At 32.3% G+C, this 27,874-nt stretch overlaps 1 protein-coding gene across 7 annotated transcripts in view; it reads left to right on the top strand.

Annotated features, from left to right (window-relative positions):
- LOC128995580 (trafficking kinesin-binding protein milt) overlaps positions 1-27,874 on the top strand; it is a 205,844-nt gene that overhangs the window by 34,266 nt on the left and 143,704 nt on the right. For 2 of the 7 annotated variants that reach the window (XM_054420625.1, XM_054420871.1), the window contains 2 exons: positions 4,518-4,624; positions 16,971-17,158. In XM_054420625.1, the coding sequence (XP_054276600.1) occupies positions 17,065-17,158 (94 nt within the window). In that variant the 5' untranslated portion in view covers positions 4,518-4,624; positions 16,971-17,064. Of the gene's footprint in view, positions 1-4,517; positions 4,625-8,493; positions 8,665-15,539; positions 15,559-16,803; positions 17,159-27,874 lie in introns of those variants that run through there. The other 5 variants (XM_054420688.1, XM_054420742.1, XM_054420806.1 and 2 more) reach the window with 5 other exon arrangements.

The raw sequence follows: 27,874 nt of genomic DNA, 5'->3' as shown, positions 1-27,874 counted from the left end.
GTAAACCTACATAACGAGTTCGCGAACCAGCATGATTGGACTATGGGAACAGGGGTTTATGGGGGGTTTTATGGGGTAAAAATTAGTTTTTCCCATTTTTGACCCTAAAAACTTAAAATTTAGCAATTTCTTTCCAAACCATTTTGTAGAGCTTAAAAAAACAAATAATTTAGTATATTGAAGCGTTATTATGTGCCTATACTCCGTTCACACAGCCGTGGCACCTGACGGATTAGGACACCCCATGGAAACCCTTGGGGCCTTCTAATCCCTCAGGTGCCACGGCTGTGTAAACGCACTATAATGGTCACGGAGAAAATTCCAAAAATCTGTAAATTTAAAATTCCCATGTTATTCTTATGGAGAATAAGTAAATCGTTGTAGTTTGCTTGTTTATGAACATATTTCGATCAAATTTAAAAAATGCATTCATTTCATACTAAACTATTCCATTTTACAAAAAAACACCTTTTTACCCTCCCTGTTGCAGCAAACCTAAGTACTCGTTAAACTAATGTTATTTAAGTAGGGAATAAATGTGATATTTTTAAGGAGACGTTTTAGTGTAAATCCAACTAGGCAAATGGAAATTCGCTTAGTCTGCAGGTTTGCTGCGGCGGGGGTATTGTATGTATGTAAATGTTGGATAGTTGAAACAACAAGTGTGATTTTTAAATATTTTTTTTCATCAAACATGACCTGTTATCCTGTTAGTCCTAGTTTGGTTGTTGCCAAATATGAGAGAAAGTTGGGGCTTGAGGCTCAACGAGTATGAGATTGTGGCCCTACACAGCTTTGTTATTGATCTGTGTGTGACCCAGTTGCCACCAGCTGAGTGTAAAGGGCATTTGTAAATGTTTCCACCCCACCACCACTCATTCATACACTGCTATAAATGAATGTTTGAACGTCATTCAATTTGTGTTCTTAAAAGTGAAGTTGTGTATACTTATCCGTATTAATAAATTTATACACAATTAAAAAATTATTATGATTGCAACAATTAAATTTGACTGATTTAATTCGAGAGTAGGTATCTTTTGGTTAAGTACCTTAATCGTATTTACAAAATATTTAACTTTTTATTTTGGTGATTACAACAACTAGTTGAACATCTGTGCTTGCACTGATAATAGGAGAATACATTTATTACTTTAATAAAGTAATTAAAAGATGTAAATGATTTGTCATTACTTATACATTTGTATTTATTAAAGTACCCATAACTTTCAAATTCAACATGATAATTGCTATAAAATGACTTTTTTTTGTTGGACTTTTTATAAAATTAAATAAATCATTCACAATATTATTAAATCATAATAGCTACGTTTACTTGAGGAGAGTGGAGCAGACAGGTTACGGACGGGGCAGGTGTCTCAAGTTACCTGAGGAAGGTAGTCTGCCCACCAACTGGCTTCGTGTAAAGGCGGCTTATAAGAACTATTTTTGTATTTGTAAGAACAATGTAAATAGACATGTACAATTACAAGCATAATACTTGCGATAATAATACTACATGCGATTATTTCTTTATCAATTTATCACTATAGTTTTTTACAGTCAGAGCGATTTCTTTTAATTTAATGGATCTTGGATTATAGAATTTTTTATTCATCATAGTGTGATTGTACCTTTAGTGCTTTGTTCATTAGGAAAGAGCGGGGATATACCGTACACATAAGGGAGATTCGTTGTTACATCGCAAATCACGAAGTAAACATTTCAAAAATCAACCCTCATGAAAAACATGAAGTTTAAGAAAAGGTTATAAAATTTCATCCCAAAATTAAAAGAAAGAAGAAAAGTCCACAAATGTAGTTCTCTGCATACTACGCAGCACTGCAAGCTGAATGGACTCACCCTGAACATGAGCAGCATCCTGTACCAGAGCTGTACGGTTTAGCCCCAATCTGTACCTCCGGGAATTTATAAACATAAACTCAAATTCGATCACTTAACCAATCATCGCTTATAACCAAAAGAGAGCTTAAGGGATGTAGTTTATTATGATCTCACAGTTAATAGACTACGATAAAAGCTACTTCACTAACTTATTTTATTTAGTACTGGACGAAAATTAGAAGCAAGTGAGTAGAAACATGTTTTTTTACTAAAACATTGAAACTAGCACACATAGCAAAACGATGTAGATACTGTAAACTTGCGCATTCTGCTGCTAGATAGCAGCACTTGTCAGGATCACCTAGCTTGAATTATAGGCCAAAAAAATGGGTGTACAGTTTAGCCTCGTTGTACGGTTTAGCCCCGCTCTCCCCTACACCTTTTATGTAATTAGGTGTTGGATAGTTCTGCAGTTGGTAATATACTCATAGGTTCTATCATGAAACTGTTGTTGGGTTATATTTTCATCATCTATCTTCAGAGCAGCCGGTACAACACTTCTTTAAGACTTTTGATGTATGTAGTCTTAGTCTGTAACTTATTTGTTAAAGATACTGCAGAGTAGATACGGTAACATTGCACAGTCATAAAGATTAACAGTATCTTTGAAGGTCGCAGCTGTGCACATATTCTTCCTTACACAATGCTTGTAGGCTGCTTTAAGCTGTTTTAAACTACTGAGTATCAGAAATTATTGAAAAAACAACAGCCAGTTTTACCGATTTACTCCATAATTATAATACCCCTGCCGCAGCAAACCTGAGGACTAAGCAAATTTTATATTTGCCTGATTTAATTTTTACAAATCTATTTAAATAACATTAGGTTTAACGAGTACCCAGGAAAAGTTACATGGAAATTTTAAATTTACGATTTTTTGAATTTTCCCCATAGTCAATAACCACACAAAACACTTCAAAATACTAAATCATTTGTTTTAAGCTCTACAAAATGGTTTAAAGAAAAGTTGAGAAATTCATTGTTTTGAGGGTAAAATTAATACCCCCGCCGCAGCAAACCTGCAGACTAAGCGAATTTCAACTTGTCTGATTACATTTTTACTAAAATATTTCCATAACTAAGACATATTTATTCCCAATTTAAATAATATTAGATTTAAAAAGTGCTTAGGTTTGCTGCTACGGGGAAGGTAAAAAGTGTTTTTTGACCATACGCCAAAGGTATAGGATTAAATCAATATATTTGCCAAATGTTATCAATATATATCCATAAACAAGTAAACTATAACAGTTTTCATGTTCTCCATAAGAATAACATGGAAATTGTAAATCACACTATTTTTTGAATTTTCTCCGTGACCGTTATTGGGAAAACCCCATTTTTACCCCATAAAACCCCCCATTAACCCCCGTTCCCATGGTCTGATTATGCTGGTTCGCGAACTCGTTCGAATAAACGTAGGTTTACACAATTGTACAAAATTTCATCAAAATCGGATCATTTCGCGGATCATTGTGCTAACGGACACACACATAGGCTATATATGAATTTGACCGGATGGTGTTTTTGGCCTCTAGGGACCTCCAAACGAAAAATGTAATCGGTCCCGGGTCCAGGTCTTATCATGAGTACTACGGTAATAGCTTATTCCCTATATGGGAAATTCGCTAAAAACCTATTTTTACCCCACAAATCACCCTGTAAAACCACATTCCCATGGTCCAATCATGCTGGTTCCCGAAATTGTTGAAATAAATGTAGGCTTACACGTTTGATTCAAATATCATTAAAATATGATAATTATTGTTCAAATTATCGTGCTAAGGGACACATATATATAAACATATATGTGGCTATATGAATTTGATCAGACAGTGTTTTTGGCCTCTGAGAACATCAAAAAGAAAATGTAAATTGGTCCCGGGTTTAGGTCTTACCATGAAACTTACGGTAATAGCTTTTTTTCTCTATGGGAATATCGTTGGATTCGCTAAAAACGTAATGACATCCTCATATAACCACTTCAAGACTCGTATCTTTGTTAACATGGATTAAAAGTAAAATATCTATTAAGCAATTGATTTATACTATTTACACAGGACAAACACGTGGGATTCATACAAAAATTGGTTTGAAAATGTATTCAATTAATTAAGTTCCCATTAAAACAAATAAATAGAATGCATGCAATACAACATTTTTTTGTAATTTGATTAATCTACTGACTACTAATTCGCTTATAACTATGTTTCCAAAGGGATCAGAATCCTTTAATTTGTCAGTGCACTTTGTGCCTTATTGTTCCAGCGTTATGTCTGAAGTGTTAAAAAATTGGGTTTTGGAAAGCTTATCCCATGTTGTGCTGCTTGGCTTATATTGTCCTCCTCTGTCTGGCCAGACAAATTTCTCACGTTTAGAATGAAAGCTAAACAGGTCATTTATCTTTTCAAATCAAACAAAACAACTGTGCTCTAGTTTGGCACATAAACACATGTACCGCTGGACTTTCTTAAATCATTTTTTTATCAAGTTATTTTATTCTATTGCACCTAAAAAAAATCTAAGGTCTACTGTATTTGCTCAACTACATACATAGACATGTGTTAGTGTTTTAATGTGTAATATATGGGAGTTCTGAACTTTTTTTGCAGGCGGTGGGACGGCAAGCTGGCGGGTGTGGAGGATGAGGCTGCCTCTGCTTCTCGCCCTGTCACTCGCACTCGACCTACAACCCTCGTAGACGCCTCATCCCTCACAGGTGAACACTCAAACATAACACTTGTCCAACAGCTTGCCATGCTTATTTTGTTCATTCCTCTTGTAGTTTTTATGTTTAGTTTTGTCGATTTGATCCCTTTTAATCATCATATAGCCTATCATAGAACATTTTTCAAAGATAAGCCATATTTTTATTTTATTTTTCTCCTAGCCTGTCTCTAAACCAATATACTAAAAATTCATACTAAAATATACTGAAATATACTAAAATTACCAAATAAAAAATAAAAAACTAATTTTGAATTGGATCAGTCTTCTATATACTGTAGGTCATTATCATTAAACAAAAACCTAATATTACTTTCATTAAAGAAGGTTTTCAAGTAACAAGCTAACCAAGTGATTGGTTACTGAGCATTAGTGGTTGCTTGAGTTAACTAACAAGCATGATTATAGTTGTTTAGTATCAAACCCATTACTAAACAACATACAAGAGATGAGGCTTGGAATGGTTACGCCTGTCTTGGGTTTTCATATTTTGGTTCAGCCTAAGACAACTGGCTTGTGTTGGGGATGTAGGAAACCGAATCTATAATAAACTAATTGAGTAATGGACTGGAAGCTTCGCAAAGGCTCTACTGTCTTCATCTCCCGTCTGGTTCCAATGTGGAGAGAAGCAGAAACAGATTTGAAAATTTAATTATAACAATATTCAAATTAAATTAATTATATCTGTGGTTTTTATCGCCATAAAACTATTGCTGTATGCTAAAAACCTCAATGAAAGAGCAGACAGAATTTCAATTCCTGTAGAAGAAATAGCGCAAAAGCAAAAACTTCTTGTCACAAATAAAGCGCTGTGAAATGAAGACTTTGGGCTACATGATGAAAAGTAAAGAGAGCCATTTCAAAACTAATATGATTTTGTTTATATAGTATCATATTTTTATTTTTATTATATTTTTTACAGCTGACATTTGTGAGTAAAAATGCTGTAGGAGTAGCACTTAAACTTAAGATCATAAATGTTTATCTCACTTTAGTTGAATTTTAATTGCATAATTTTACATTACATAGTTGTTATTGTTTCCAATCAAATGTTTATAGTTGTCAATAAAAATATTTTTCTTAAATTATAAAATGTGTCTGTTTATGATATTGTTTCATGGATGTATAATAACTCCCTGGATTGCGCACTCAGGTTGTAGGTACATCGGCTCTAAAAACGGGCCATCGCTATCAAATCTCATTTCAGAGATCAAATTTCACTTAGATTTATGCCAGGCCACTAATAGTGCTTATATCGAGTCATACTAAGTTTCTAATAAAACTTGAGAATTTAAGCTTTAAATACATATAAAACATTCAACATAGTCTCTTATTTGTTATCAGTATTTGCCTTTAAAATGTTTAAGTTCTTTTTCGGACACCCGGTATTTAATGCCAATATCTCCAATTTATTGACTATTCTCATTGAAGTAAAATAATAACAAAATTTTTTTCTCAGGTTAGTATTAAATACTACTGTGAATCAAAAGTTTATTGGTTTTTATGTAAAACTATACTCTACTGTAAGCAATAAACATACGCTTGTACATTTATTTACTATCTTTTGTAATGTAATGACATATTTGATGTACAGTAGAACCCCAACTGACCGAAATAAAGGGGGGAGAGCCGTTTCGGATAACCAATTTTTCGGTAAACCCATAAAATGCTAAAAATAGCCTACGGTATGTATTACCACAGTGTGTAGGAAAAATGAATTTAAACAATGTCTTTATAATACAGTGTTTTATTTTAGCTACAAAAATGTTACAATGGGTTAGAAAAGCTCCTTTCGAGAGAGGAAAGAGCCTCTCTGTTTACATATTAATTACTTAGTGTACTTATATTTTAGCCCTTTATTAATTTATAGAACCATTTCTGTTAAACCGATTTTGGTTAACCAGGGTTCTACTATAATATGATATAATTACATACCAGAAATTCATTATCTAAATCCTGTAAACTGATTCCGAGCCAGCCGAACTCCTAGCGCCATGCCACGCCAAGCAATTTTGTGCTTATTTGTAATAGCTTAAAACAGATTCAAGTAAACTCTGTCAAAAAAAGCTTCAAATAAAAATAAAATTTATACCTTAATCTCAAAATTTGCTGCAGGAATTTTTTTCTGAACAAAAAATAATAAAGTTAATATTGCTTACTACATTTTTCATGTTTTTAGTGGTGTTAAAAACTGTCATCAGTTTTGCCTGGATAAATTATAAAAAATATGTTAAGGTTAAAAATAACTACATAGTAATGAGCACTGATTTTTCCATTAAAAATATATAATTTGAAATTTTTATGTTAACAAATCCCGTGTAGCAGAGCAGGTTGAGTTAATGTATGTTTGATTTTGATCATATTATTTTGATCATATTAACCAACAGTTGGCTTCAAAGATCGAATCCTGATACTCGAATCTCAAAATTAAAATGAAAAAGCTGTCCGATTAGATAATGTTACAAATAAATTAAGATAGGCTACTTAATAATAAAATGTTTACTATTAAATTAAAACTGAATGAAGATAATTAATCATTCTCACTAGTTTATGTATCTGGCCAGAGGGTAAAATTCCGGGGGTAAATATCCGGGGGGTAAAATTCCGGGGGTAAAAATCCGGGGGGTAAAATTTCGGGGGTAAAATTCCGGGGGTAAAAATCCGGGCCGTACATTCTAGGTTTTTATAATTTGATGTGTTCTGATTAAATTCACAACCTTGAAAATATATGTTTAATTCCGCGTTTAATCCATCGAGCTGATGTCGCGAAACTCAAAAGTTCGCGGCCGGAATTTTACCCCCTGGTTTGTGACGTCACGTTTGCCCAGGGGGTAAAATTGCAGGGGGATAAAAATCCGCTACCCCCTACTGTTTTGGTAAATAAATAGATAAACACACATATTAAGGATGATATCCCTGAATTGTTTTAAGTTGCATTTCTATTTTGTATTTCAAATATTGGTAGTTTGGAAACTTTTTTGTTGGTAAAATAAGTATTATATCAAAAACTAGCAGAGTACCCGTCCTTCGTACGGGGTTGGAATATAAGTATAAAATGCTTATTACAGTTATACTCAAGCTTTGCGTTTGCAATAAGGGAGGACACAGTTTGATAAAATTTGCTTTTTTTAAATTTACAGTATTCTATAGTATTACACATCTACCATAGCCATAATGTTCTACCACTTCACGTAAACAATAGAGAAAAATAAACTATTAACAATTTGCAAAATATCACAAATTATTCATGAAATGAAAAACATAAACATAACTGTAAACAATCCTACTTTGACAGTTCTCATTGCGAATCACAGTTTTTTGTTGCTGCTTAGTTCAAATTAGCTGTTTTCATAAATGCAAAAAAAATATAGTGCTGCACCCTGTTGGTAAATCTTATAACTTTTTAATGCTTTTCCATATCATAGAACCAACTTTTTTTAGTTGAAACAGCTGACTAAATTCTTTAATTCCCTTTAAATATGAATACTCATAAGGTTAACATGGGGAATTACAGAGCCACTGGGGCGGAGCCCGAAAGGATTTTTGATATAAGAATATGCCTATATGTTAATCGGGAATGTAAGCTATCATCATGCCAAATTTCAGCCCAATCCGTCCAGTGGTTTATGCGTGATTGAACTTCAAACAAACAAACAAACAAACAAACAAACAAACAAACAAACACACAAACTTTCACATTTATAATATTAGTAAGATTACAAAATATTTATATTTTTAAAATATTAAACAATATTTTGCTCATCACGTGTGAGGATATTGAATGGTTTTCTATGTTTGGCTATCAGCCAAGTGTGTCCGTCTGTCTGCGTGTCAATGTGTTATTTCTGTTGGGACCTTCGCTGAGATCACGCCTATAACCGGTAAAGTGCAGTTTAAAGTGTACAGGATAGACAAGGAATCTAACGGTAACATAGTTGCAGATGATGGTGTAAAAAGTGATAACTGTGCTTTCTTAGTGTTTGGGCATTACTGTTGTAAAGTGGTGATATTAAAAGTTGTTTTTAAAGATAAGTAAGTTGAGACGATTTTAATATAAAAATATGTTATATTTGATGTTAGTCATTTTGTAAATCAATTCGTTATTGATTATGCAATCACAAAATTAATGACGGTATTATTTCACTTTGTTTGTGTTGGTCAGTAGTTAACATTTATTGCTTTAATAACTTGTATTATTATATGTGGTGTCTAACTTTCATAGAACAAAGCATATTTTTATTTGTATTAGGTATTTCTGCTTTAGTATTTTTCAATAAGAAAATAATTTAATAAAAAATAAAAAAAATTTGTAAATATGTAAAAAAAATTGAGTTGTTTGAGTAGTCTACTTTCAAAATTGTACTGATAAAATTATACTAGGCCTATAAAAAATATCACTATAAAAAATACTTCTACAGTATTTTTTTATATAGTCTATGCATCAATTGATTATCGCAAAAACATGTAAAAGATCTTATTTTTTTTTAATATAGAGAAAGAACGTTATGTAAATGAAAGTCAAGCAAGTTGTGTAAAAGTTTGTTAGCTACTTACACAAACTGTCAATGTTTTTGTTAAACTGCATGTAACAGAAGAGGTGGCAGCCCACAGCTGTAGGCCTAGAGGTTAAAGAGGTTGTTGTCCGTTCTTTTCTTTTTGGAGGACATAACCTAAACTAAATTTACTCACTAAAGTCTGTGCTGTAGCCTATTTTTTTTTTTAAACTACACTTAAATATTGTTTACAAAAGTAATTAAACTTAATTACAAAACTTAAATTTCTTACATTTGACCTAATAATACTTTATTGTCTTGACAATATACATTGTATCAAAATTACAATTAATTAATTCTTAACTTAGGTTTAGTTTCAATTTAAACTCTTTATATATATTTAATTTACAACTTTTTTGTGTGGAAAGTAGAAGGAAATAATTCATACATTAAATTTAACGGACTGTTGTTCATGTTGCAAACTGTGATTATTTCCTTTACAACACCAAGACACACCCACATTTCCTTGGTTAAAATTTAAAAGATAAATTCACCTGTTAAAAAATATGCACTGTTAAAATGTTATTATGTTCAACCTTATAATGTTAAGAAAATGAATACCAAATTTTACCTAGTTTATACATATTATAAATATTCATTGCAACATTCAATAGGTTAAATACAGTCAGAATCCTTACAAATTTAATTGGCATTAACTGAAAACAAAATATATATTTAGCGAATTACAATTAATTTAGCAAATTACAAAGAGATAAAATGAGATAGTAGATAAAATAGTTTAAGATACTTAAGGAAATTGAGAATCAAATTCTTAAACCTCCAATACCATACATAAAAGACAGTGCTAAGCCATGGGCAGCTGAGGACTACAGTCAAGGCCCTCAACACTGAGGGCCTTAGGGTCACTGAGCACCCCTTCTACCTTTGCCAAAACACTAAATTGTACGATTATCATAATCTGTTTTCCAACAAAACTTTTACGAATTTTTTGTGTGAATGTTTTATAATAATTTTTCAATTTTTTGTTGGATAGGTGTTGCACAGTTTTTCTGTAACTCTTAAAACAATTAATTTATTGTTGCATTCTTGAAAATCGTTTTTGTGCAGTTGAATCACTTAAACAATTGCATCTTTGAATATTTACTTGTAGACTATGTGTAATGGTTATGTTCTTTGCCAGGAGTTTTAAAATCCGTTTCAAAGAGCCCAATATTAGCTTAAATCCTGTGAAGTTTTAATCCCGTAATAGTGTTAAAGCAGCGTGAAGTCTGAAGGCTATTTAAACATTATTCAGTGATGCTGCAATTAGGATTAGTAAATGTGCCAACTTTCGTTTCTTGCCAGCAAATTCAATAGTTTGACGTTGCAAGGTGTGTGATTGTGTGACAGCATTATCTACGGCTTTACAGCTGTTTCTCTGTTTTTCTTATTTTTTCTTAACCAATCTGTCCAATATTTTGTTGTGTATTACTGCAATGAAAACTTTCAAAATTATACACAGTATTGTCTGAATAACATACTTGTAAAACATCATATTCATACACAATTATTCTATAGTTTCGAAATTTTACTTAATCATTCATATCTTCCTAATATTTATTCTCATTGTTAGAAAATAATAGTACAGTAGAATTTCATTTGCACAACTTCAAATACAAATGCACTTTCCAGACCCCCTTGAAAACACCGTAACACTTAAAGTTAAAATAATCTCTATAACTTGACTATTAATAGCAAAATAACCTAAAAAACAGACCTTTTTTCTAAAACACATTGTAACTCAACACATCTATAATAAGGCATTTTGAGAAGTTACATAGATATTAGGACTTAGTTGTTTCCAGTTAATAATATTAACTATATTTCAATATCATTAAACAAATATAAATACCCTTTTAACTTATCACTACGAAAAAAAGAAAACAACTTTTAAAAGCTAAACTTTTAATTACAATAAATAAAAATGTTAAGCTCGATACTGTTTTAACGAAGGTTCTAACAGAGTAGGCTTACAGAATACTGACTTACAGATCAGTTAAAATTGTCATCTTACTTTTAAAATGTCAAATGAGAAATTCTTCCCATACTATGTTTTTTGTTAACACTCTAACGTCTTTAGCCAGATGACTTGTTTCGTTGTTCTTTAACCATTATTTTTAGATCATCAAAAGCGCTGCATCTTTGACATTGCTACGTACAATGCCCCATGCTGAAAGCAGGGCTCTGGCATATAAAGACCAACTTTTTCAAGTGTCTGTCCTTGACTTGTTTAATGGTTATGGCAAAAGCGATTTGACATGGGAACTGTCGACGTTTGAATTTTAGGGGAAAATTTCCTTCTGATGGTTCTAAACTTAATTGGGGCAGTAACACTCGTTTTCCAGCCGAACTTCCAGTAACAATTTCAAGATTTCGGACTTTGTTATTCATCTCTTCCCCATTAATCTGGTTCCATTAACCAGCCCTTTTTGTGGATTTTTGTGGATCCTTAGTAAAATTACAATTACACCTTTTTAAAGGCATAATTTGCGAGGAGGTAAACCCCTTGGTGGTAAAGTGTGAAGAAATTCATCAGGTACATGTAACTTGTCTCCCTCTTCTTGAATCAAAGTGTCCACTGAATAGTAAACTCGACTGTCATCATTTAGTTGCTCAACTATTTTATTATTAATTTCGTCACAATGTTCATTCTTTGGTGAAAGTATTGCATGATTTTTTGTCTTTTTTAAAGCATCTTTAGTCGCAAGTCTTTTAAAGCAAGATTTTGTCAATGATATTTTCATTCACAGTTGTGGTGGAAGACGTATCAATGAATCACCAAGATCATTATGATAGCTCTCATGGCCATTCCCTATTTGTAAAAGATATTCAGCAAATATTGATTCGCTTGGATTAGCTCTCATGTTTTTAGCAAGTGAAATATTTTTAAACATTGGCCATAAAGGTGATCTATCCATTTCATCAGTCATCATTATATTTGAAAGTAAGCTGATAAATAAACATAAAAAGTAAATATTAAAATGACATAAGGGAAAGAGGTTATTTTTATGAAGACAAATGTTTTTAAAAGGAAATGAGTCATATGTTTGATCAACTTAACTAAATTTTCACTTATATTTAAAAATATATGGAAACTTTAAAGTCCGATGGGGCGAAGCACATTGAACTGAGCGTAACAAAAATTATTCCATGACTTCTACAGATAATTCCCTTTAATTTGACACATCAATCATCAAAATCGGTTAATAAATAAAAGAGTTTTGCTGTGCACAAGAAATTCCTTACGGAATTAGAATAATAGAAGATACGTAGGCCTAATTGTATTAAACAATTACACAAGAATTGCCTGTAATAGATGATTTGGACAAAACTTTTTCAATTTAGACTTAAGTACCAAACTATAAATAATAATAAAAAAAAAATTATATGTGTTGCTCTGAAATGCACTCACTATAAAAATATGTGCAGTGCTTTCATTAACACAACAGAAGAGCACCTTGATAACAAGACAATTCCACTTATCCTCTTGGGGAAACATCTTATCAAGGTTCTACTGTACTAGCTTATGGGTTATTGGGACACTGTTATAGTCTTGATGTTTTTAAATTTGTAAATTTCGGATGAGAAATAGTTATATTTAGCTAATATCCCTGTTGAGAAGTAATGTCTTTGGTAATAACATTGAGTTGCTTATTTTATAATGAATGATTTTAAATTGTTCAAATATAATATTTTGTCTAGATAAAATGAACTCATCCACTAAAAAAAAAGAATTGAGATATTAAGGAAATCTAACCATGCAGAACACCTCTTCCAACCTGTAAAACGCTAATAAAAAAAAAGTTTAATAGGAAAAAATGAAGGGAACCCAATAGAACTTTAGAATATGTCCTACTGGACCAAGAAAATTATCCCTAATAATCTTTCCATTTTTATGACGAGACTAATTGTATTGTGAATTAAAAAGTTTTTCCAATTTCAATATTCAATTTCTTTATTCATTGAGAAGTATACATAATACAGTATGTGAATAATGTCAAAGATTACAATTATTAATACATAAAATACAGATTAAAAAATAAATTATAAATAAAAAAGTACATCTGCCTTCTTTATGTCTAGTATTCTTGAGGGAGGTGGACAAATTCTACTTGAGAATAAATTGCCATTCTTATTAAGAAATTTTTTATTTTTTTTTTTACTTTTTGGATCTTTTTCATTTCTAATTCCTCCAGGGATATGTTAAAAAAAACTGTTATTAGTAAATGATGTTTTTTTTTCATAAAACTTTAATCTGTGCCTATTTTGCAAAAACAGATTTTTTTTCCTCGTTTCATATCAGTGAACCGGTAGACTGGATACATCGGATGAGGTTTTATTAAAAAAATTAAAATTGAATCAACAATATATTGCCCATAAACAGTAGTATGTTTAGCTGTTCGAAGTGCTCTTTTGCCAAGACATCAGAAATTAGTTTGAGCATTACTCTCACTGCTCTTTTTTGATGTTTTAATATTTTATCTAGATTGATTTGAGTTGTTGATCAAAATAGACAGATACCAAAGGAAATATGTGGAAAAAATTTACTTTGCATATATTTATATGAAAATAAAATTTTTTCAAAGTTTTGACATCACAGTACAGAGATATTTTTGAAAGGGCAAAAAATCCAGAGTTGAATTTGAAACTATTAGCGAATTTCCCTATAGGGAAGTAGCTACAGTATTACCGTAAGTGGCACGGTAGGACCTAGACCCGGGACCGATTTACTTTTTCATTTTGATGTCCCCAGAGGCCAAAAACACAATTCGTTCAAATTTTTATATAGGTATGTATATATATATATATATATATACGTCCGTGAACGCGATAACTTGAGTAATTTTTGTCCGATTTTGATGAAATTTGGTTTAAAGGTGTAAAGCGGGAAAAACTTGAATGACTTCGCAAACCAGCATGATCGGACCATGGGAACGGGGCTTTACGGGGGGTTTTATGGGGTAAAAATTGGTTTTTCTCACATTTGACCCTCAAAACACAAAATTTCCCAATTTCTCTTTAGACCTTTTTAAAGAGCTTAAAAAAACAAATAATTTAGTATATAAAAGTATTTTTGTTCGGTTATTAGTAATGGAGAAAATTAAAAAAATTGAAAATTTAAAATTCCCATGTTAATCTTATGGAGAATATTGTCAAATGTTGTAGTTTGCTTGTTTATGGATATATTTTGACCAAACTTGGCAAATTTATTTATTTTGTACTAAGCTATCAATATTTTACTCAAAAACACACTTTATTAGTTTCCTTGTAGCAGCAAACCTAGGTACTCGTTAAACCTGACGTTATTAAAATATATTTAACTGAAAATCAATTTAGAAAATGGAAATTCGCTTAGTCGGCAGGTTTGCTGCGGCGGGGGTATTTTTTTTATATGCTCATTCCAGTTTAAATTCTGATCCATCATTAGACCCAAAAAGTTTGTGCTGGTCTTTTGCTCATTAAGTTGTGAGTCATACATTATTATTGAGGGATTAGAATTTTTATTTTGTGGTGTTTTAAATGTGATACAATTTGTTTTCTTTTATTTAATTTTAGGTTCTGGCACACTAGATAACTGCCCAAATTTCCGAGTTCTAGGAAAGCAGAAAATTCTGTTTGTTCCAGTATAGGAGAGGAAATCATTAAACTAGCATTGTCTGCATACAGACACAATTCACTTCTAGGTTTACATACTAGGACACTGCTTATGTCCTTTAAAAAGCACAAACGGACAATCATATTTGACTTTTAAATTTAATTCAAAATTTTAATTGTTGTGTTCCTTGTAAAAGCAAAGCTAAATCATTTAGCTTATTACCAGACAAGGAACTTATTTTAAATTTTATTTTAAACTTCAAAAAACAACTGATCTTGTACTGTAGTTTCAAACTAACTTAAATATAATTAAAAATAAATAGAACTTAGAATATAGTCAACTGGTACATTTAAGTTATTTATTATTTCTTTTCTATCTAGTCATTGAACCATGTCAGCCATACCATTTTCAATGTAATGTGCATGACACTATTGTGACAAATCTGTCTAGATTATAGCTAGCACGTGGTGTATGGTGAAAGTGTATTATAGTCTGTCCCAGCTAGTAGTCATTGCTCAGCTGGTCTAACTCAACAGCTGTTTGCTACCTCATTTGTGGTTATCAGATGACTTAGTCTACTTCAATAACTGTCATTATCCCTCTGTCAGTGTCACAACACAGTCGACTCTTGTGATATTAGTTTGTTAATTATTCTGTCAAGAGTGCAGTGCTTTATTTCAAAACCAAACAAACATTTATTTTTCTGACAGTCAAGTGTTAAAATTTATAAAAAATTTTGACGATTTTCAATGTATGGATTGATAAAATTAACTCAAGGTAAAAGTCACCTAATAATGTTTATTTTTTATTTTTGAACATAAACCAATTTTTTTTTATTTCTATTAACAACAAACTGAAAAAATTAGATTTTTGTCAATATGATATGTAAAATGAAGTATTTAATACATTACCTTAAAATAGTTCACAGTTCAACTACAAAATGCTACAGTATTAAATTTACAAATTTGTATTTATTCTGACTAATAAGCAAAATTATAGCATTTCTTACTAGCATTTCACCATCATGCTAACTCATCTATCTGATTAAAACTTAACCTCTGATAGAAGAGCCATTAGGTGAATCACTTAATTCAGTAATCTCAACAAGTGTGTCAAAGATTCTTTTAGTGTCTGTGGCAGATATTAGAACTGAATCTTATAATACCCTCGTTCTAGATTTACTGTAGCTAATTTAAAAACAAAATTATCGGTATTAAATGAATAATCCTCCTTAAAAAAAAAAATTATGACCAGCGTAAAGAATCAAGAAAAAAATAAGATCAACGTAAAGATCAATATATTCAAATACAATTTTTTCAACTATGATTTATTTACAATGTTAAAAATATTAATACTGTATAAACGTACCTTGGATTTTATACTACGGTAATTAATGTTTCTGAAATATATTTGAAAATGTATTTTTGTGAAGGAATTCTTGAGTTATTTTGTATACAAACAAATACCTTTGAATGATTTTTACCAGTTTTACTGTAACATTATTCACCATGACACTTTATTAGCTGATTCATTTATTAACTACTGTATTGTATTGTTAATTTAGTACCGTACACTGAATAATCCTTGTGACTATGATTTGGTTCTGATGGAGATGTGGGTTTGATTTTTAAAATTGGTTTAGTCCAATAATAAAAACCAATAATAAAAATCCAAATAATTTTAGAAGCCTAAACATGTTAATTACTGCTATTTAAATACATAGTGTTTAAACATATACTTATTTTCTAATTATATAATCCAGTTAAAAATAACTCATGCTATTAGTTCACAGAAATGCTTTTAGAATATATACTTGGATTTGGTTTATGTGAGGAAATGAATCTTAGTTGTCCTAAAATATGTTTTGAAGTGAGCATATTATTTTGGTTTCCCAGTGACATAACTGCCAGGTGAGGTAGGGATTCACTGGCTAACTGAGCACTAGTAGCACTAGTAGAAGCAGTACGGTAGGCACTTGCTCAATATCTCTGCCTCATTAACTCATTCACTTCTGTTTCCCAGAAATATTTTTTTGCCCAAATTACATTTTGGTTCCTTCACTCATTGCGACTGTGGTTTGCTCACTGTATCATCTGGCAGAAAATAAGCTTTGAGAAGTCAACTTTATAATATACAATGCCATATTAGGATGTTTCTGGACACATGTTAATAGTGTCTGTTGGCAATAGGTGTGGTGCGAAGTGCGAGGTGGTCAGTGATAGTGTTGTGTAGTGTAGTGATGTGTAGAGGAGGTACATTGGTGTTGTGGTACGCAGACCTGTGATGTTCCCGTGGTCGGACAAGTGCCAGTCTGCACGTCTGCGCAGGACTCGCCGTCTCAGCGATGAACGTGATCTGTTGGATCAGTGGACACAAGGTTAGTGATGGGACCAAGTATTAAAAGTAGAGGAAAGAGGAATGGCTCACAAAATAGAAGATTAAAAAATCCATCAGTTTGGTTAGTAATAATGTAATAGACCTACCAGGTCTTAAACAAAATTAAATAAGGTTTTATCAAATTGATTTAAAAAGAACAGCAATATAAAACATTCTAATTGCAATTCAGTAGTAAATGTCCAAAATAGTCAGCACATTACATAACCCTCTTATTTGATCTTGAAATGTATTCATTTTCTGAATATGCCCCTGACTATCCCGCTTATTATCAAAATTCACTTGCAGTTCCCCATTTTTATTTTATACATTTTGATGTGCAGTTCACTCTGAAATTATGATATGACAGGAAATGTTATATTAGTCTCACTTTTAAATTATTTTCCCCCTCTAGTCCTTGTTTTGTTCTCAACAGTTGTGACACACCAAGTGAATATGAGAGGTTTACTGTAACTCTTTGTATGTATGCCAAATCAACAAAGAGTATATTAGTAGTTAACTTCAATATTAGTACTTCAATGAATTAGTAGTTACAACTTTGTCTATGATATACAAATAGGTCTACTTTCTATCTTAAAGTTAACCTTTCATTGCTTTGTTAGTGTTAACTCCAAGACTTATTTATGGATCGGAATATATCACGATGATCTGGATCTCTAACCCAACAAGGTTTTAAACTAGATTAGATAAACAGTTAAGAGTAAAATTACTTGTTTGAAAATACATTTTGTTTTCGATTGGCTTAAGACCTCTCAGCACTCACTTTCTACCACTGTCCAGTTGTAGATGTAGCCTGTATTACTTCCTCTAGGTATTGTAATCAGTTACTCATCAATTCAATGTTGCATATGTATGATACACATTGTATGTAGCTGTCTCTGTCACATTGCTAATATGCTTTGGTTGTGTTGGTTGTGTTTTGTATTGTCTAGTTGCTTTTGTAAATACACAGTTTGGTTCATTTCAGTAGTGTTGCATTGTGTGATTTGTGTTCTCAAGAAGTTTTTACACTCTCCTCTCTATTATGTTGGAGTCACGGGTGGATTTTTTTGTACATTTTTTGTCTTCTTTAGTTTTGGATTTTCGTTGTTTACTCTATTTTTATACTTTAAAGAGCACATTATTTCATACATATTTGGACTGGACTACTACTAAGTGTATGGTGTACGTGTTCGTATCTACTTCTGGAATCAGACTTCTGGGTCTCATAAAAAAAATATATAGGCCTCTATAGCTTAAGCTTTTACTATCTAGTACCTTTAATTCTTGAATTGATAAAATAGCTACACACCTTCCAATTTTTTAAATTGTGTTACATGCACGTGAGGACAATTAAATAATTGTTGCCATAATGATCAAAGTACAGTTTTGATTGGTTGGTTACTATGTAGTGTTCCAGCCCAACAAGATGAGAGTCAAGCTATCACTGAAACTGTCGGTTATGCTAATTGGTCCATTATTTGTAAACCAGATTGATTGGATGACTTCTCATGTTACAAGAACAGTTTTACCCACATCTTGTTCTCATGAAATATTGAACTAAACTAACCAGGTTAGCTAGCTAGGCCTGATTAGATTTATATTCTTCATTTGAAACTGTAAGACTTTACGTTTTATTTAAACAAAAAGGATTTAACTTTTAATATTAAAAGTTACGAGGTGTTAGCCCGTCCTACGTACGGGAGTAGTCAGTTAAAACTGTGTAGGCCTATAATTCAGAACAGCTAGTTTACGCGTATAAAGACAAATTTTATTGCAGCCTACAGTAGAAAGAGTAATTATCAATTGAGAAGTGTATAGGCGTACTCAATGATATCACCTTCCATTGCATACCTGCCTCTTCCGTAATCAATATCACCACAATACAATTACTCATACTATACACAATTTCCAGTAGGTCTGAATTGAAACTCCCTAAAATAAAACGAAAACATCCAATAAAATTCACAGTACACATAATTATAACGTTGGTGTCCGGACATCATTAAACGAATCGTCCACACACATCCTTTATGTCAATTTCACTGCATCAATTGCTAAATAAATAAGTGTAAACAAAGAAAAGTAAACACAACAACATATTAGTTTGTTTTGTAAACAGCTGAGTCAAAAATAAAATAATATTCATTTGAACAAAAGAACTGGTCACATGTTGAAGGAATTTAAAAAGTAAAAACGCTAGTAAAGCTAGTGAGGTAATTAATTGTCTATGTTTATTATCCACTCCGTTATCAGTTCTAATATCCTTGATAACTAAACCACCCTCATTGAATCAATGTACATCGTAATTCCCAATATCCATTTATTTAAACTATAAAATATTCAGCGTCTCCAAACGTTACCACAACTAAACACACGACAATCAACTTTTTAGATTTCATAAAAGGATGGTTAGTCTAATTGCAGTATCCTATGCCAATGATGACGTTGTGTTCAATCTTATGTCATTCATCTGTATATCTTTGGATAAAACCCGTCTGAGGTTGTGGTGGTAATTTAAAATCGTATTCCTGAGGATTCTTGATCTCTATCTTTATGACATCAATATTTCCGGGCCTAATCCAAACAAAGTTCAAGCATTCAAAAACATTGATTGTAAACAAAAAGCTCCCAAGATGAATTAAAAAATGTAAAAATTGTGATTTTTCTACCATTTCCATAAAAGTTGAGCAGTAAAATAATTTGCATATCTTTTTTTTAAACTCGTGTACAGAGCCTCGACTTGTACATATCGATGGTGTTACTTATCTCGGTGGTCTACTAATCTTACTTATTTCCTATAATCAATGACAAAATCAGAGTAAATAACCTCATAGTTCTATAGGGCATTTTTATAATTAACCAGCTGTTAGTTAAAACAAATTATATTGCACTAAAACAAACCGAAGATTACAAAGATTACTTAAAAAAATAATTTGAACATCCTAGTATTTTACTATGAATATTTAAATAATCCGTCATCCTCTTATCACAGGATTGAACGTATCAATGATTAGCATGACACATTTACAGCTGTTATGTTAAGCAAATTATACTATACCAAAAGCTAGTTTAGAATCTTAGCGTCGGCTGCTAGACTTTTCAAAAATTAAAAGTTAATTTCTAAATAACTGGGACCCTAAACTAAAATTATGGCTTCGACATTCCCTAGTTCTCAAAATTACCTTTCTTTCAACTCAAAAATCATGAAAATCCGTCGAGTGGTTGATTCAGAATCGTGAAATAAAAAAAAACCTGTTACGTTTTAATATTATAGATAGAATTTTTAAGTTAATGATCAATTTACCTAACATTATAAATTATACATTTTATAGACAACAAAATTGCTAGTTTAATATAATAAATGCAAAATGAAGGAGAAACATTGTTGATTGTCTACATCATCACATCGCATGTTGTAATAACAGTAAACTGCAGAAAAGTTAAACTATTTTTATTTTAAAATAATAAGAAAATCAATGTTTTTAGTACAGTAGTTATAATGTTTAACATTTCACTAAACGTTTTGTATGCATTGTTTGTGTTTTTTTACAATCTCACTAATATCATTGACTACGCTAATATTTTGATGAAGTATTTAAATGTTTGTTTGGGGAGCGATTTTGTATTGCACTAACAAGATGTACAATAATGTATACAATTTTGACCCTTAAAAAAACTACAAGCCATGAAGACAGAAATAGTGTTAGATAAAAATATAGATGTAGGTAAAAGTTGGATCTATATAATTATTTACTTTCAATTATGAAACGAATTACGATTCGTGCTTGTGAAGACATAACTTTTCTTGTTTGGAGCAATGCAATGGTTTTATGAATGAAAAATAGTTGAACTCTACTCAGCTCAGCAAACTTAATTGACTGAGTGGATGCCAAGGATGTTGGCACTTGCAAATTTCAAGGGAAATGTTGTTTATTTACAGCTTATTTTTTAATCTGTACAGTAATGAGAATACTTAAGCTATATTTTACCGCCATTTGACTATTATATAATTTTAACAATGCCCCTAGCACTTCTTTCTTGAAAATCTCAATGCTAATCCAGTTTACGCTAAAAATTCTACAGTAAAACAACCACAAGCATATTAATCTAAAAACTTAATCTTACCACAAAATGTATTTGTGTAAAAAATGATTACAAAATGATTACAAATGTAACTTTCTAATTGGCAGCCTGCTTATTTAACCGTAAGCCTAGATATAATACATGTCTTACAATTTACTTATGGTACTTGCTTATTATTATTACTTTCTATTTTAAAAAATTATCATTATGTTGACAAATGTTTTATCATCATGTTTTATTCTATCGTGAAAATGTTTGTGTTACATGTAGATTTCAATTGATAATATTTGATTAACAAAAGATAAATGACAATATGACACTCTCCTTCAGTAACTTTTATCATGTTCAATTTGATAACCCTCATTGTCTTAAGGTTTTTGGATCTTTTAAAAATCAGTCAGCTACAAAAGATGCAACAAAACACAAATAGATTAACTATTAAGACTAACATAATTTTAATACCTTAATTTTCATGTTATGTATGTGTAATACAATAGTCAAAGGTAATACTCTCTATGCCAATGTTGTTACTGTGTGTGACTGATTTATTAACATAAATTTTGTATTGATTCTGCCATTTCATTTCAAATAGTTCTTAGTTTTCAATGATTTACCCTTCTCTCTTTACTAGATAACCGTTAATGGTTGTCACATGAATGTTAAGAATACACCTAATTTATGGCTTCTTTTAGTTACTTTCCTTTTACTGAACCATTGTATTTTAATCCATAATGATGTAGTTTATTTTGTTTTAATAAATAGTTACTAGTAATTAAAGATTTGTATTGATTAAGTTTTTAGGCCTAGTTTTCTTTGAAATCATTGTAGGTAGAGAGTCTAGATTATCCAATGTTATGCTTATTCAAGCATTCGTTTTGGGAAGCGGAACGAGTGCCATCCTTATTTTTTTCCGTGGGAGTCATAAACTGTCAAAATTGTCGGGTTGGCTGGTAGACCCGAGTGCCAGTTGACTCCCCACAGCGTAAGAGTGATTCAGGGGAGGGGGTATTAGTTGAAGAGGGTGTATTGGGCAGGATTTAACAGAGACAGGGTACAGTTTCTTAACTGGGCTGCCCTAATATCCATTGAAAATATCCATTTGATTAGTAAACCTTCATTTGATTTTTTCATAATGAGCAAGTTTGGTTAGGTTAGGTTATGTTTTCATTTAACACCTCAAACAAGCCTCACCGCCAAGCCTTAGGCTATAAAATTACCCTTTCAAAGTTTTTAGGCAACTGGCACTCATCCGTTTTATCTGACGCCCTCTATTTCAGTGTCGTATGTCTTACACAGTAGGAGGAACGTTTTTTTAGCGCTCTGCATACCATTCTAATTCATCTAATTCCATATCGCAGATTGTACAGAGAGCTGTGGATGAGTGAAGGAGTACAGCTTTATCTATTTAAAAAAAATTATAGTAAAGGTGATTTTACACTACTACTGTCGGTATCATTGATGTCAATCTTGATAATGGCAGCAAAACATAAATTTTTGTGGTTTCAATGGAATACAAAAATTGAAAGCCTTCATTAAGTTGGAAAACAGAAATCTTTATTAAGTCAATTACTTTTTTCAACATGTATACAATAGTTTTAGTCAATCATACTATATCTATCTTCTATACTTATAAAAGTCAAATACCATTCACTGACTCGATCACTATAACTCAAAAACTACAAGCCATAAAAACTCTGGAATTGGCATGGAGGTTCCAATAAATTCTAGGTGTGCAATAAGAAGCGTTTTCATGAAATTCCATCAGGGCTCTACCCCAGTGTCTTTTATTAAAGTTCCATGTTATCCTTATCGAGAAAAGATTTGATTACATTTTAACACATGAATACTTTTGAATCTGTACTATTAATTAAGGGAACAGCTGGTTATATTTTACTAGGTGAAATCAAAATATTTACATTATTTTTGTGGTTTGAAAACAAGTGTTACTGCATAATAGTTATAATCTAAATGTGTAGGTCCTACTCTATTTTTTGTTTGTTTTTAAGATCTGTGTTTTGTAAAATTTAATAACAGTATGTTATTTAATGTGTTCATATGTTCAATCCCAAAGGAACAATTATTTGCTAACAAGTTGTCTATTATTTAAAGAGATGGCACCTGCCTTCTCCTATTACTTAATAACTATTTACAATTGGTGTTCAAGAGAGAAGATCAGAAGTTTTTGATAAGTACAATCCTGTCCATTCCTAGCTAGATATAGGATAATGACAATGCCACAATCATGTACTTGCAGAATGATGAGTGTGTGGTAAAATCGGAATCCAAGTATTTGACGGATTAAGTAAAGTATTCATACATATGAAATTAAATGAAAAATACTTTTCACCACACTATGATGTTTTTGGCTGTATTGCATACGTTAATTGGTGGCTGAAAGTTACGTTTTGCTGGCCATGCCAGCTGTCATCGTAATTTGGGGACCAAGCAGGTTTTTACAGGCCGGGGCCGCAAAATCAGCTGTCCGCTTACTTACTTAAAACATGAATGCATTTTAAATACACAATCAAAATCCATAGCATTGCAATAGAATTGTGTTATTGTCACCGTTGCCTAACAACTATTTATTTTTATTTTTGCTGATTCCTCAAATTATTTCTTCACATAACCTTAACGTTGTAGTTGTGTTGACTATCAGTGTGCATTATTATAGTGGTGAAAAGTGGTAATAGGGTATAGTGTGGTGAAAAATAGCGTTCGTACCACGGACCGAAATGGTTTTGCAGCTCTCGATCGAAAAAAAACTATCTCGAGCCGGCAAAACCTCATTTTCGGCCCTTGGTACGAAATATACTATTATTCCATCAAAACACAAAACACAAAAATTGTTACAAAGGGTTGTACAAAGCAGATGGATTATTCCCCACATAGGCACAGCCTGTGTGTGGGGAATGAGCTTCACCAGTAGTCAAACTTACATATTGATGTAAAAATTAATTAATAACTAAAATTCAATATAAATATAAAATATAATATAAACAAGCGGTTGGTGAAAACATCGTATATACTGTAGACCTGCAACTGTTTAGGGCCTTTTAGGGTTTTGAGAACCACAATAAAACATCTTGCAAGATTTTATATTACTTAATGTTATTTTAAACTATATAATACCGTACTTTAAAATAAAGTTATGGGAGAACTGACTGTACTATTGGAAAATTAGGTTTAAGCATGTACACCTAACTGAAAAGAGATACAACGGGGATAGTATCCTGGCCAAAACATATTTTGTAGGTGGCTTTCAGAGTGAGTAGCCTGAAGCTCTTGGTGGAAGGGCAGTTAAGTTTGTAAATTTAAAGAAGTTTTCTTGTAGTTTTAACTTTGTTAGTCACACATGCATAACTATATTAAGTGATTATTTAAAAATGGATTTAGGCATAATTTGTTTTTTAAAATTATTTTGTATGTCTATCAGATTAAACATTTAACTTTTTAATTTAAATTTTCATGAGGGAAGCCACAACGGGTTTGCTATATATTAATTACGTAAGCCGATTCTTTGCGTCAAAATTGTAGGCGACTGGGAAGTTGTAGAATGACGGGAGGGGTCTCAAATTAAAGGTCTCGATCCCGTGACAGCGGGAAAAATAGTAGAATTTCCCAAATTTTAACCAAATTTGGATATAACGTAATGCTCTCCATAAGAATGTTGTCAGCTATTTTAACTACACAAGTTGGTTCTATGATATTCAATAACATTAAAAAGTTATAAGGTTTACCAACAAGGTGCAGAACTATTCTTTTTTTTCCAATTATGACAACAGCTAACAGAGAGAGCAGGACATTTTTTGGATTTTGAAAATGCACTATTAAACTCTTTGTTTAGATACAGTCATGCCTTGATCATTGGGGGATTTCAATACTGACCTACTCTCGACAAATCAAAACTATGAATACAGACAACTGACTACACTGTTTAACTCTTGCAACTTAGATATACTACCACTCGACCCTACACATCATGCTGCCGAGTCTGACACTCTCCTAGACTTGATAGTGGTGTCGAATGCTGCAGACATTGTGCATCATGGGCAACTTCCAGTTCCAGCAGTATCCAAGCACGATCTCATATTTTGTGTGTTTTCAGTTAAGGCTCCTAAACCCAAGACTAAATTTCTAAAATACAGAGATTTTAAGAACATGAATGTAGTTGACTTTATGGCAGACATTTATGAAACACAATGGCACTTAATAGAAAACTTACCATCAGTTGATGAAATGGTGAATGAGTTAAACACTAAAATTATTAATCTTTTTGACAAACATGCTCCAACAGTAACTAAACGTTTGACTAAAACACGTCCGGCACCATGGATAACCCCAGAAATCCGCAGATTAATGGCTAGACGTGATTGTATTTTTAGGAAAGCTAAACGTTCTCTAAACCAAACAGAAATGGAACAATATCGTTATCTTCGAAATAGAGTGAAACAGCTTTTGAGAAATTCAAAATTAAGACACATCCGTATGCTTTTTGAAAATAAAAATCAATCCTCTAGGGTTTTATGGCGCAATGTAAAAAGTCTTGGGCTTGGGAAGCAGTCTGAACCACAGAGAGTGAATGTCCCTCTCAATGAATTAAACGCTTTCTTCTCTTCATATGGTCAAAATATCGACCAACAACATGTTGTAAATTACATAAACGAAATCAGAAACCTCCCCGATCAGGACCTAGGACATCCTAAGTTTACTTTCAGACCTGTAGTGCAGTCAGATGTTCTTAACGCAATTCGTCGGATTCGTAGCAATGTAGTCGGATCAGATGGCATTCCAATTCGTTTTATAAAAGACATTCTCTTTGCTATACTCCCAACTGTCACATGCATTTTCAACACATCACTAAGGCAAAGCGTTTTCCCTATTTCTTGGAAGTCTGCCCTTATTCGTCCATTAAATAAGATCCCAGCCCCGGCATCTTGCCAGGATTTCAGGCCGATCAGTATATTGCCCGCATTATCAAAAGGCCTTGAAAGAATTGTGCACTGCCAAATGACGGAATTTCTGACTGACAACAACATACTTTGCAGCTTTCAGTCTGGTTTTCGAACGGCACACAGCACAGAAACAGCACTATTACGTGTGACCGACAACATTAGACAAGCAATGGAACGTCGGCAGGGTACAATTCTAACACTATTTGATTTTTCGAAAGCTTTCGACTGCGTAAATCATAATCTTCTTCTGGAAAAGTTAAGGGCCATAGGGTTTTCAAATGGTGTATTGGACTGGCTGGGATCTTATCTGTCAGGCAGGCGGCAATGTGTTGAGGTTGATGACGTACGATCTGACTGGGAGACAGTTACTTGTGGTGTGCCTCAGGGGTCAATCCTTGGCCCTCTACTGTTTGTACTATACATAAATGACCTGAGCTCAGTCCTCACACACTGTAAATACCATATGTATGCCGACGACTTACAGATTTATACGCATTTCTCAGCAAAATATATCAATGACAGTGTTCTAAAAATCAACGAAGACATCGAGAAAATCATTACCTGGACTGAAAAACATGGACTTAGACTAAACCATACAAAAACAAGACCAATAATAATTTGTCATTCACGTTTACGAAACTCAATTGACCTTGACACAGTGAACTCAGTAACTATAAATGGGACAGCTTTACTTTACTATGACAAAGTGAAAAATCTAGGACTTACTATAAACTCGACGCTTACTTGGGGAGATGCAGTATTAGACATACGTAAAAAGGTGTTTGCATCAATCCACTCACTGAAGAAGTTACAGAATTTTTTACCTTTACACATAAAGTTACACCTAGTAAAATCACTTGTCTTCCCTCACTTCACTTACTGTAACTCTGTGATCAATGACATGACTGTAAATCTCGCTGATGCTCTCCAACGCACTCAGAACTACTGTATAAGATTTGTTTATGATCTGAGACGTAATGAGCGCGTTACTCCTTTTTATGTTGATTCTAAATTACTAAAACTATGTGACCTAAGATCAATAAAAATTCTTATGATAACCTATTCAATATTAAAAACAAAATTTCCAAAATATTTTTTAAACGACTTCAAATTTGTAGCTGAAGAAAGTGTAAGAAATTCACGTTCTGCTTCAGTAACTTTGCGTATGCCTCATCATAGAACGGCAGTTTATGACAGAGCGTTTGTTGTTTCTGCTTGTCGCCTTTGGAATGATCTCCCTCTAGCCATAAAAACCCTTGATAGCCGTCCCCGGTTTGTGACAGCACTAAAAAATCTGTTTTCTGGACGTATGGCCTTGGTTGGTATGTCCTAGGCGTGCGCTTGGTTGATCACTGACAGGTGTGCGTGTGTGTGTGCTAGTTCTTGCGAGTGTGTGTTGTGTGTGTGCGTGTACGTGTGTAGGTGTGTGTGTGTGTGTGGGTGTTTATGTAAGGTGGTATGTTTTAAAAGTTTATTGTTTCTTTTTACATTAAATATTGTAAATAGATTATAGTATTTTATTTGTATTGTACATTGTTTTGTTTTATTTGTATGGTTAGATTTGTATAAACAGGTTAAGTGTAAGGGCCATGTGGCCCTAACTTTGCCTGACTAAATAAATCATTTTCATTTCATTTCATTTCATTTCATTTCATTTCATTTCAGCTAATTTGAATCAAGCA

The sequence above is a fragment of the Macrosteles quadrilineatus genome, unplaced genomic scaffold (genome assembly GCF_028750875.1).
Source record: "Macrosteles quadrilineatus isolate MER2022 unplaced genomic scaffold, UCM_ALF_1.0 Scaffold_1__1_contigs__length_201487025, whole genome shotgun sequence".
NCBI classification, from domain to species: domain Eukaryota; kingdom Metazoa; phylum Arthropoda; class Insecta; order Hemiptera; family Cicadellidae; genus Macrosteles; species Macrosteles quadrilineatus.
Note: the sequence above shows the minus strand (reverse complement) of the source record. Positions and strands in the feature narration are given on the sequence as shown.